This window comes from Archocentrus centrarchus, chromosome 9 (genome assembly GCF_007364275.1).
Source record: "Archocentrus centrarchus isolate MPI-CPG fArcCen1 chromosome 9, fArcCen1, whole genome shotgun sequence".
Taxonomy (NCBI): Eukaryota; Metazoa; Chordata; class Actinopteri; order Cichliformes; family Cichlidae; genus Archocentrus; species Archocentrus centrarchus.
In genome coordinates this window covers 13,515,832-13,528,572 of record NC_044354.1, presented here as the reverse complement: position 1 = coordinate 13,528,572, position 12,741 = coordinate 13,515,832, and the positions used below count along the sequence as shown (strand labels likewise).

Sequence of the window (12,741 nt, the reverse complement as noted above, 5' to 3'; positions counted from 1 at the left end):
TCTTTTTTTTTTTTTTTTTTGCTATAAAGTACTGGGAAAAAGTGGAGCTGTGGATGCTTAGGTGATAAGTTGCTGCACATAGTCTATCACCCAAAATGTATCCATTTGAGGGCCTTTGCACACTTCAGTCAGAGCTTCTCTGTCCTCTGCTTTGTGTCAGTAATCTCATATGTTATTGGGGGCTGCTTTGTCCAACAATGATCAGTGGCCTCTGCACACAAGAAAAACTCTAACTTGCAGAGTTCAGGCCAAATTAAACATTTTAAAGTTAAAAGTAAGTACCAAGTTTAGACTTTACAATGCAGTGCACAAGAATATGAACCTTTTTGAAGTTTTGTGACAAATCATCTTGTGACCAAAAGGAGCTTTTTTTTTTTTTTTTTTTTTTTTTTGCATGTTGCATCTGTTTTTATATTACTCAAGTGATTTTGAGTTTATATAACATGTTTTTCATTTTGTGATTTCATTTCCCATCTTTCAACTTGGTGCAGTTTATGATTTGTTTTTATACCATGGATCCACCAAGCAAGTTTGAACTCGCTAAGGACGTAATGTGAAAAGGCCTCGAGTCAAATTCCTATGATCCATGAAACCTCCACCTGATGCCTACAGCAAGGTTCGTTTTAAGAAGATTATAGTTTAAGTTGCAAAAGGCCAGCGGCAGTGCACAGGTTAAATGTATCTTGTGTCCCATCAAACTTGAAAGTGAAAACAGGAAGTTCCACTACCCCAGCTGTGGAAAAATACAAAATTGATTTGACATTTGGACAGACGAGCTGTTGAGCCGCACCATAGTAGGAGATTAAATCATTGTTTTTATTAATGCATGAAAATATGCAAACTTGATCCTCTGACCGCAGGGCGGGCCACACATTACACAAAGCGTTGTCGAGGAGGAGTAGGCTCTGCAAATCGATTGGTTGGACAGAAACACTCCCCTTCAGACTGTCAACACCCTCCAGCTTGCTTTCATTCCTCAAGCAGCATGTGACTGAAGGAGGGAGACACATTCACATGTCAGCTACTCTGCTGCTCAACAGATTATCTCCAGTTACACAGATTTCCAGTTGGCTGAAATGGCCCAATCACAGCTCACACCTTAGCACCTACCCATGGTGTAGCTTATCATTAAAAATTATATAACTCATAACCTTTAATTCTGCACTTTGTCTCTAGGAAACAACTGTCAAAAGTTTTTAAAGCATGAAATTATGCAATTCAGGAAAGCACCAATTGGTTAAATGTTGTGAATATACTTAACTGTTTGGACTCCTTTCCCATCTTCTGCAGTAATTTTTTTTTTAAGTCAATCAAGAAAATGCCATGGACACTATAAATGATGTTTCTGTTTGCAAAAATCTGTAGATTTGCATTAAAATATATTTTTTCATCTACAGTAAGTGCTCATACACTCCTATAATAAACATATTCATCCTTTGCCAGCCATTCAGATGGCTTCTGTACTATCAGGGCCTCCATCACATTGTTTTATTTATTGTGGTATTAAACATTTGAATTGTTACTGAAATATTGCAAACAGCAGCACTATTGTTAAACACAGAACCCAATATCTGACCTCTCTGTGTTTACACAGTTAACAGTTCTGCTTGCTTTGTAGACAGAATCTTTATGATGGGACTCCTGAGCCACATCACCTCACCTTGTCTCTGAATTTCTGTTTAGATTTTTTTTCTTGTTTTTAACCAAATAGGAATCCCACATCATTAATATAATCTCCTATAATAAAATACATCTTGAAATTTGTAATGAGATCAACATTCTTGGATTTTTGTATTTGGCTTGTGAATGTTTCTCAACAAAATGAAGAAATCTCTGAGACGGCTGTTACAAAATACATACAGTTTAGGCTGGGTTGGGCACGATGACAGCCTGAGATTAATATTACCCTAATAACAGTTAGGAAATGATTTTGAAATAACTTCCGCACCATCAAAAAGACAATTGCATAACTTGGGAACTGACAACTCAGATTCAAAAGCACCTTGTTATCTTCTGCACCTTTGTAACTGCTCTTTGCCGTATGAGATACAGTAAGATAAGGTATTATGTTTGCACAGTTAAATCATGTGAAACTATGGACTACTGGCTGATTATGAATTTAGACTTAAATAGAAAAAAACAGTGAGTTTTCTTGTGCTTTGCAAGTTCACATTTTATTTTGCCCTCTGCTAATAGGTTGAAGCAAAATTAAGTAGTTTGTCTTGTGCAGAAAGTTAAAGGCGGAAGGGATGGATTATTTTCAGTGTCCTGCAAAAGTACAGTAGAGTAACAGAAAGCCCCTACAAATCTTGCATCAGCTGTCACCTAATCCTGACAGTAAATGCCAGTGACCTCAACTGAACAGCTGACCTACTCCTACCCTTCTCACTATGACTGTACTGCACTGGCAGACTGCTTATGTGGATCACCAATAAAAGACTAAAGCTTCATCAGCACATTGTTGTATGAAAAAAAAAATCAGCTTAGTGTGTGTGGTGGACTTAGTGAAAAACACCTTCCAAGCTCTTTTCTTTTAATTACAGCTCATTGCATTTCAGTTGCAACAGCCTCTGTCGGTACCACGGTACTGTTACAGGGGTGAGTTTTCTTGCCCATTCAAGGCTTTGCAAGTGGAACTTCCTCCCCACCAACATTCAGTTAAATTTAGATGCTTGGCTGAGCCAGCGTGGTAGTGGAAATACACAGCTGCTGTAGTACAATCAGCAACCAGGGTTTAGGTCCAAGGTGTCTGATGCTGTTACTTGAGTATGAAAACTTGGCCTAACATATTGTAACTATAAGTGCAGCTCTAAATTTCAGAGTCAAGAAGTGCATCCAGGCCTCACTAAAAGGCCTTCATGAGGGAGAGTTATTCCCAAGTGGGGCTTCTTCTACTCGTGGTATAATAGTTATGAAGTTCGAAAAATGCAGTTAAGTATGGCCTTTATTCAAATAACCACTCATTACAACCAAGGTATGCAGGAAGAATATCTCTTAAAGAAGATGGAGAAGACCACACCAGGTGCCACTCCTGTTAAGAACAGGAAACTGAGACTACAATTCACACAGGCTCACCACAACTGGACAATAGTTTTGGTAAGCCTGTGTGAATTCTGGCCTTAGTTTCCTGATGTGACATTCGGATGGTAAGATCAGAATTTGGTTTAACAACATGAAAGCATGGATCTATCCTGCCTTGTATGAATGGTTCAGGCTGGTGGTGGGGTAATGGTGTGGGGGATATTTTCTCAGCACACTTTGGGGTCCTTAGTACCGATAGAGCACTGTTTAAACACCTCAACCTACCTGAGTACTGTTACTGACATGCCCATTCTCCATTCCTTTATGACCCGTGTACCCTTCTGATGGTTGCTTCCAGCAGGATAACACACCATGTTGCAAAGCTCAGACCATCCCAAACTGGTTTCTTGAATATGACAGTGAGTTCACAAGTGGCCTCCTCAGTCACCAGATCTCAGTCCAATAGAGCAATTTTGAGATGTTGTGGAATGGGAGATTTTCATCGCAGATCTGAATCGCTGATGAATGTTTCCACCACTTTGTTGAACCTGACACAAAAAATGAAGGCAGCTCTGAAAGGAAAAGGGGGTCAAGCCCAGTAGGAGAAAGGTTACCTAGAAAAGTGGCCAGTGAGTGTTTAAATCTGTGCTGTATGTCATATTTTAGTCCTTTTATACATATTTTTAAATAATTAACAAAAAACACGCATAGCTACATGTAGCTCTTTCAAATTTTTGGTCTCCTCATTATTGGCAAAAGTATGTTTAGAATCTTGTCTCATTCAACCTTTAAACATTTTAACTGGATCAGTCCAAACTTTTGCATACACCTGTCTCTGTAGGCAAATATTTTCCCATAACATTTCTTTGTTACCTCCTGTGGGTGCTGAGTGGTGAGCACTGCCCAAACTTGTCTTTGACATCAGGAGTGAAGCCTCAGGAATAAACAGAACCTTCTCGTATCATGTTTGGCTTCTTCTTTTTTTTTTTTTGGACATTAACGTCATACTTTGTGTGGGTTAATGCTAGTGTCATATTTCATCTATCACAACAGAATGCCAAGAGTAGAAATAACAAAAATATTACATCATGTAAGTTCATGGTTGTTTGTTAATAAACAACACATGCACAATAGTTCCATGCTTTTAATACTGCTGAGTTAGTATTTTATGTGATTTTTATTGTGTATTACTGTTTTTGAGATATGATCTCATCAATCCATCTGTAGTAGTTTACTGTGGTTAACTTCAAATGCAGCCAAAACACCAGTTTAACATTTCCAAATGACTAAAGATTTCTAAGATTTGCCTGGAAACATTATCTTTGGGTTAAGAAAGGGTGGGGCATGTTTTTCCCATTTTAAGCTCAAGCTGCAGTGTTTTGAATTTGCTTTACAGTTTCTCAGTTCAGTTCAATTTGATTCATACAGCACCAAATCACAACAGTTGCCTCAAGATGCTTTAAACTACAAGGCAAAGACCATACAATTATAAAGAAAAAAAAATCTCAACCTTTAAATGGCTCTATGAGCAAGCACTTGGTGACGGTGGGAAGGAAAATCTCCCTTTTAACAGGAAGAATCCTCTGGCAGAACCAGGCTCAGGGAGGGGCAGTCATCTGCAACAAACAGTTGGGGGTGAAGGGAAGGAGACAGGACAAAAGACACACTGTGGAAGAGAGCCAGAGATTAATAATAACCAGTGATTAAATGCAAAATGGTGTATAAACACTGTGTGTGAAAAGAGTTGAGTAAAGAAGAAGCATTCAGTGCATCATGGGAACCCCCCAGCAGCCTAGGCATACTGCAGCATAACTAAGGGGTCACCTAATCCAGCCCTGATTATAAGTTTGATCAAAAAGGAAATTTTAAGCCTAATCTTAAAAATAGAGGGTGGGTGTCTGTGTCACAAATCTAATCTGGGAGCTGGTTCCACAGAAGAGGGGCCTGAAAGCTGAAGGCTCTGAATGGGTGAGTGTGTCCAAACTTTTGACTTGTACTGTAATATACAGAGACACCCCACCCCACTCCATGTCTCCAAAACATTTCTGACCTATGGGTGTGGAGACAGGACCACTTCGGGTGTTCTGTGGTGTCTGGCACTGGTTTGTTGGTATTGGATCCTTTAGGTCTTTTTCTGGCATAGTCTCTATGAATGTGTCTTGTGCTGGTCCATCCTGCAGATGCTCAAAAACATGTTTAGAGGCTGGGTCACTGCCTTTTCTAATATATTCTATATTTTCCTGCTAATCTTTTGCTTTAAATTATCCCAGTTTAATACCCTCCTTGCCAACTACATGTTTCCTGCACTACCTTTATATTGTACTGTATTTTTCTTTTAAGTGCTTATTTACACCAATATCAAGTTTTCCAAGTTTCCCTTTAGGCTTGAGTCACAATGATTACACATCAGATTACCAAAACACACTGACTGAAGGGCTCTGATATGGTCACAGTGTCACAGAGCAAGCTGCTCTGCTATCAATTCAAGGTTCACTGTGACATGTAAATGTCACTGTCAACCTAAATAAAATTTCAAGAATCTAGTTATTCTGAACTGACCATCTTTAAATAAAAAACACAAACACATGGTGTAGTGTTAGAGTTGCTCAAATTAAATCATTAACTGAACCCACATTTAAAAAGAACAGAAAAGTAAATCAATAAAGATTTTAACCAAAAATAACAGAATCATTACACAAACCTTGCTGTGTTGCAGACTTCACAATCACTGGTTAGTCATCAATAAATTCAACCTTTAACTGTAGGATCTCCTGATCTTCTTGGAAGTTGACTTAGTAGGTAAGAGGTTAGTTACATTAATGTGCATTTTATCTTGTGAAACTTAGATATGAAAATTTCCTTTTGGAAGCAGAAGCAATTTGAAAACCAAAATACTTGAAAAACATGTGCCAGACCTCCTATTAATTTTATATTTTACGGGATCACTAACATGTTAGACAACAAGTTGGCTGTAGTCCAGCAACAAGCAAGGTGATCAAAACAAAACATTTTTGTAATCAGACTGTTTTGTAACTGTTACACAAATAAGAGAAGATAACTCCTCCCTTTCTGCCACGCAGGTGTTGCATGGCAAAAGAAATTGCTTTGTCTGTTAGACTACATTACGCATTTCTCACATGACTGCCAAATGTGAGCTAAACCTGACTGAAGACTTGCACAGAAATGCATCTTGGGATAAACAGGTCATGTTTGTTAAAGGCTCAGGCAGCAGGAGTTACGTGGAATTTGCTTTGCTTTAACCAGACCTTCATCTTTCGGTTGCTCCCTTTAATGACCGCCACAGCGATAGCTCCATATTCAACACCCTTTGTCTAATATACTGTATCTACTGTCTCTCCTCTATACATGTCCAAACCATCTCAGTCTTGCCTAACTTTGTCTCCAAACTGCTCCACCTGAGCTCTCCCTCCGATATACTTTCTAATCCTGTCCATCCTGGTCACTGGCAGTTAAAATCTGAGAATCTCCAACTCTGCCTCTCGTCTTTATGTTTACCACCATTTCCAAACCACACGTCATACCAGATCTCACAGCCATGTTGTAAACCTCCCCTTTCACTCTTGCTATCTTTTTGTCACAAATTACCTGCCTGCACTCTGTCTGCTGCTTTTGATGGTTGACCTTATGTATTAAACTCACTCACTTGCACTACCTCTGTTCCTTGCATCTTCATTGCTCTAACGAGACTGACTGTGTCATTGTCTGATGGACACCCTCCCCCAAATACCAGGAGCTCAACCCATACTTATGTTACCAGTCAGGTCTTTAGACAAGGGTATCCAGTGAGTTCAAACTCCACCATTCTTTGGAGCAAATGCAGCACTGAAGTTTGTTGGGGCTGAGGTTAAACACTGCAGCAAGTGCTGCTCAAGGCTGAAACTGGTCCAGTAGCTCCATGTAAAATGATATCCCTGAAACCTCCTTTTGTTCCCTCCAGGAAAGTCACCCTATCCTTAACGCTAAAAGTCAATCCAACCAATCTGTAGTAATGTTTATTTGGAGACGCTCTTAACACATTCTAATTATCTAATTTTATAGATGTGCAAATCACTGTTAATAATCAAGTTTTTACAGCTGCCTTCTTACGCAATCCAAATGGTTCCATAACGTAACGCTTTATGGTCAAAGTCACTTTGAGACTTGCACCTAAAAATTACAAAAGTTCTTTAATTTCACGGTTTAAACTTGAGCTCTTTAAAAAGTATTTTAAAGTTCATTATACTTATTAGAAATTTTAAAAGCTTGTAGATGACCTACAATTTTGTATGCCTGTTGTGTTCTCAGTAAACGAAACAGGAAGTAGGCTTTAAGGCTCCAACACCACCTTTGGACCAAAGTTTGAATCAACCTTCTGTAGGATTTTTAAAATGTCAGAATTAACTTGTTTTACAACCCCTCGTCTCCCACAGCGGCAAACGTCTTAAAGCAACTCTTTTGTTGTCTGTACAATAAACACTCAAGAAGAAGAAAAAAAAAAAAAAAAAAAAAAGGAGTCAAAGCTATTTGAGAGGTGAACTTGTTATTACAGAGAATAAGGAACTACCCAGTTCAGACATGAAGATTAATACAGAATGAGCTACGTGTTCCTTTGGAAGTTGAATGGATGTTGGTGGAAGGGGAGAAAAGCAAATGGGGAGCAGAGGAAATAGAAAAGGCACTCTTACACTTACTATAGCCAACAGGATGCCCGAGTGGTAAAAGGGGACCAAAACCAAAAATTCTATCCCAAACGAGATGGCCATGTAAACCAAGGCTGGTTTCTCTGTACTACACCAACCAAATGTTGCCATCACAGTAAAGAGGATAGGCAAGAGCCAAAATAATTGCACCAGATATTTTAAAAATGGGATTTTTTGATTACTAACCTGCCTAAAAAAATAAGTTCTGCAGTCCAAAAATAAAACAACGGTTGCAAAATAGTCATTTACAGTTAGCCAGTGACATTATCTTGCTGAGGCAGTCCAAAGCTTTCTGTACAACACTCTGGTGCCTCAAGCCAAACACCAAAATGACCAAGTCACAAGAAATTCAAGATTTAATACCCACGTTTGTTTAAAGCTGCCTTCTGAAATCTCGGCTTCTCTGTATCCACGCCGAGTTTCAGAGAACAAATAAATAGTGTTGAGGTTCAGTTCCTAGCCAATAAGACTGTGGCAAAGAACACACCCCTTTAAGGATAAAGATGAAAACAGGTTTCTCTGTAGCCACACCTGCCATCAATAACTTAAGGAGGAAAAATTGAGAGTCTTTAGGTCACTTCAAACCATACAAAAAGCAGTGTAACTAGATTTTTTTTTTTTTAAAGGACTAGTTTAAAATTGAATTTCAATGCATAAGCAATTCAATTTTTCCCCATCACCTTCAAGTATAACCAAAACCTCTGCAGACCAGAGCAGTGACAGCAGCTTCTGACTTTTCTGTATTACGTCAGAAAACAGCAAAGGTCTGTAGGGGCGTCTGAGGCCTAATGCTCATTTAAGAGCTTGAATTATTAAAATTTGGCTTGCCCCTTAGCCTGCAATGCATAGCATTTTTAGTGAAAACAGCAACAACCCTTGAATTTTAATTGTGCCATTCTAGCATCCTCCACAAAGACGAGGGGGAATTGAGCTAACAAAAAGGATAATGAACACTGGGTCAAGGAACAACCTTACCAGGCTGACAACAGGAGGAATGTTTAGAGAGAAGCTAAGCTTTTGTGGGGACAGAGCCAGATCACACAACTCCAAATTATGCATTTAAGTGGACTGAACTTTTTAGATGTCATGCAGACTCGTTAGTAGCACCAGTAAATTAAGAGTTTCACATACAACCTATTATGCTACCGACATGACAATGAACTGAAGACTGACAATAGTGATGACTGCGGAATGCCAAAAACAAGAACTCAACACAGCTAATCACCATATCACAATATGAAGCAGGGGAACCTCGAAATGTGGGAGAACAGCAAATACTACGGTGCACGAGCTCATGGAACCCATCTAGCTCTTTAAAACATCAAGTTTCTGAGGCATGCCTCCTGGGACCCAGCACGATACTGCAACCAGCAGAAAAACAGTAACAAGACAAAAGGGAAAGATGGAGTGAGGAAGGGGGTTATGTGTAAATGGTACCAATATGAGAGATAAGGGCATTTCACCCCCGGGATCTTGGAGGCTTCTCTGTAGTATACACCAACAAGCCTGGGGGGAAAAGCTTAACAGGTTTAGTATTTGAGTTTTTTAGGGCTCTCCCAAGGGAAGGAGTCTCGGCCAAATGGCCATAGGCTGCAGTCCTCTGATACAGGGTTTCTTCAGATCCAGATCCCTGGAATACATAATCAAAATCTTTAGCAGCAGTCACATTCAGTGACCTCAGATGCACACATACTCACACAGGCATGATGCCTGCATTAGCCAGTGGGGAGTGTCGAGAACTACACAATAAATACAAAAAACAAGACTGGCTGGTAAAGAGGGGAGAGTGAAGCTTCGACACTTACCCTGCAAACCAAAGGACACTGCAGCTTGCAGATGAAACCAAACTCCTCCCATTACAAAACGCTCATTAACTGAGGTAATTAACCCAATATAATAACTCCCAATAAATGAGACCTTTGCCCCTACTAACGTGATTAGTTTGCCGCAACTTTTCTACCCAATAACCAAACAAGGTAAGAGCTGTAACTGTCTCTGTAGTTTTCACAAATAAACTGAAACTAAACCCTGAATCCAGCAACTGAATAAATAAAGGCACAGCAATCCTGCAGGAGCCAGGAGCTGTGGTTTCAGGGAGTAGCAGGTGGCTTCAAAGGTTATACATTACCTGACGATGACTCCAGGCCGAAGATCAAAGTTCTTCTTCACGATGTCAAGCAGCTCCCTCTCACTCTTGTGGGAGGTCCCATAGTGGAAGATAGAAATGGACAGGGGATGGGCAACTCCAATGGCATAGGATACCTAATACAGCACACAGATGTGTTATATCAAGCAGGAAAACAGAAAACTTCAGGCAGGAGCCTGCTGCAGCCTTTGGATTTTAGCTGCATTTCCACCACAGAAACTTTCCTGAGACTATGAGCCTTTCAAATAAGGGGCAGGAGGTTATAGTAGCTTTAATTTAAAAAAAAAGAAAAAGTTTTCAGGAGACAGAAGGGCCTTATCTGCACGAGCTTTTAGAGCACTGTGGACCCACAACCAGCTAAAAATCTGATGGAACCCGTTAGTTGCCAGGACAAAAGGATATTCTGGACACTTTGGGTGGAAACACAGCTTTAACCACTACCACTCACCTGGACCAGCACCCTCCTGCAGAGCTCAGCCTTCACCAGAGACTTGGCCACCCAGCGTGCAGCATAAGCAGCAGAGCGGTCCACCTTTGTGTAATCCTTCCCAGAAAAGGCTCCACCACCGTGGGCTCCCCAGCCACCGTAGGTGTCTACAATGATCTTACGTCCAGTAAGGCCAGCATCTCCCTGCAATGGAGGAATCAGGGTTAAATAACCTGGGGATGAATAGTTCCTGAAAACCCACGCCATCCAACAGTCTTTACCTGTGGACCTCCAATGACAAAACGCCCACTGGGCTGCAGGTGGTAGATGGTGTCATCATCCAAGTAGATGCAGGGCACAACAGCCTTGATGACCTTCTCCTTTAGAGCATCTCTCATCTCCTCTAAGCAAATATCCTCATCATGCTGGACAGAGATGACAATAGTGTGCACACGCACAGGCAGCATGGCACCCCGGTCCTGGCGATATTGTACAGTAACCTGAGAGGGAGGTGAAAATATGAAACAAATTGTTAGAGTAACCCATTTCCCCAAGTTTCCTGCCTCTTGCTACTACAGTTTATTTTAATTAATAAAAATAAATGGCTACATGATGACAGGCCTACCTGTGTCTTTGAGTCTGGTCGGAGCCATGGAAGGGTGCCATTACGCCGCAGTTCAGCCATCTTAGCATTCAGCTTGTGGGCGAGGACGATTGTTAGGGGCATGCACTCCTCAGTCTCATCAGTGGCATATCCAAACATCAAACCCTGTAGAGCAAGACATTTACCATTTAAAAAGCCTTTAAGAACAATAACACTCTGGTATTTGCAGTTTCAGAACACTTAGGCCCAGTGGCGGTGCCAGGGGGGCGCTATAGCTCCCCCTGGCGCATGTGTCTGTGTGTGTTGAGAACTACAAGAACAAATGATCCTTCATAGCACCCTCAGTAAAATACTTACACCCCCCCTTAGCACCTGCAGAAATTATTTCTGGAGCCACTACTAACCTGATCTCCAGCTCCAATGTCCTCCTCATTGCGATCAATGTGAACACCCTGAGCGATGTCAGGAGACTGCTGCTCCAAGGCCACAAGAACATTGCAGGTCTTGTAGTCAAATCCTGTGCAGAGGACAGAAACAGTAGCTAAAGACTAAAAGTAAAGCACAAATCACTTAATTAAAATAAGAAAACAGAAAATCAGTCCACACCTTTAGAGGAGTCATCATATCCAATTTGGCGGATGGTGTCACGAACAATTTTCTGATAATCCACCGTGGCCCGTGAGGTAATCTCACCTGCCAATAGGATCATCCCAGTCTTGGCAACAGTCTCTGCATGATGTAACACAGAAACACTTTAATACCCCGACGTCAACACATGACTACAGCCAATACAAACAAGGAAATATTTTCTTACCACATGCAACTTTGGCATCTGGATCCTGCCTGAGATGGGCGTCCAAAACTGCGTCGCTAATCTGGTCACAGATTTTATCTAAAAGAAAAAAAAAAAATACATCAATATCGTCACGGTTTTAAATATACACTGTGGCTCGTCAGCGACAACGGCCCTTTCATAATCAAAAGGATAGATGGAGTCTGGGCAGTCGCCATTTCAGCATGCGCACATGTGGTGGTGAAAAGAGAGCCCGCGCGACTACACGGAGACCGGAAGGCAAGCGCGATACACTTTTATAAACGTTTAATCATTGAATTGAATCATCTCCCGCGCTGAAATAACATACCATCTATCTAATCTTATGGCCAGAAGATTGCCTTAGAAGTCACCACACACAGCCAGCCGCGTGCTTCATGTATAGTGACGGATGACAGTTTGAGAAAAGACTAAACCAGTTAAAATTAATAATGATGCCCTAATAAGAAACATTCACGTGATGTTTCCACTGAATGTACCCTGACTATTGTGTTATATATACTGCCGGTGGAGTAGACATGTGACCGAGTGACCTATTCAAAGATGAGCTAGCTTACATCAGCTAGTAGCGCGTGGTCTTGAAGCCGGCCAAGCTACAATTAGAAGAAAAGGCCTTGATGTTCTGATTCTGATGTCTTTTATATAAAATGATTGAAATAAAAAAAATAGTGTGAGAAGGGGGGGAATAGGACGTTGTAAAAACATAGCAATAAATGTAACTTATTTCATCAGCCAGGGTGATGAAAGGCCGACGTCTCGCGTCTTACCGGGATGTCCTTCTCCGACAGACTCCGAGGTGAACAAGAAGCAGTCCTCGTCAATGAGGGAGTTATGAAAACCATTCATCTGTCCGTTCATCATCGTTAACGGCTGCTGATGGATTAAAAAAAATAAATAAACGTACAATTATGGTGTCGACGTCGCGTTTAGTCAGGATTACTTATTACAGCTCTTCAGAGGACGACCTCTATCGTCTTGGTGTCCCGGTCCTCAAGCCTGCAGCTCATGGCG

General features: G+C 40.8%; 1 protein-coding gene across 1 annotated transcript; it reads right to left on the bottom strand.

The window, feature by feature from the left end:
- Positions 1-7,542: 7,542 nt before the first annotated feature.
- On the bottom strand, positions 7,543-12,741 carry mat2ab (methionine adenosyltransferase 2Ab). Its single transcript, XM_030737222.1, has 9 exons — positions 12,498-12,741; positions 11,713-11,790; positions 11,505-11,627; positions 11,303-11,415; positions 10,920-11,063; positions 10,576-10,794; positions 10,316-10,498; positions 9,850-9,983; positions 7,543-9,351 (listed from the first exon to the last, which is right to left on the bottom strand). Exons 1-9 carry the CDS (start codon positions 12,589-12,591, stop codon positions 9,267-9,269), a joined length of 1,173 nt encoding a protein of 390 aa, XP_030593082.1. The 5' UTR covers positions 12,592-12,741; the 3' UTR covers positions 7,543-9,266.

Excerpts from the sequence above, each read along its gene's own strand:
- mat2ab (XM_030737222.1), bottom strand. The coding sequence starts at position 12,591 with ATGATGAACGGACAGATGAATGGTTTTCATAACTCCCTCATTGACGAG. Across the intron at positions 10,795-10,919 it reads GACCAGACTCAAAGACACAG|GTTACTGTACAATATCGCCA; the intron begins GTAGGCCTGTCA and ends CCTCCCTCTCAG. Across the intron at positions 10,499-10,575 it reads TTGTCATTGGAGGTCCACAG|GGAGATGCTGGCCTTACTGG; the intron begins GTAAAGACTGTT and ends CCTCCATTGCAG.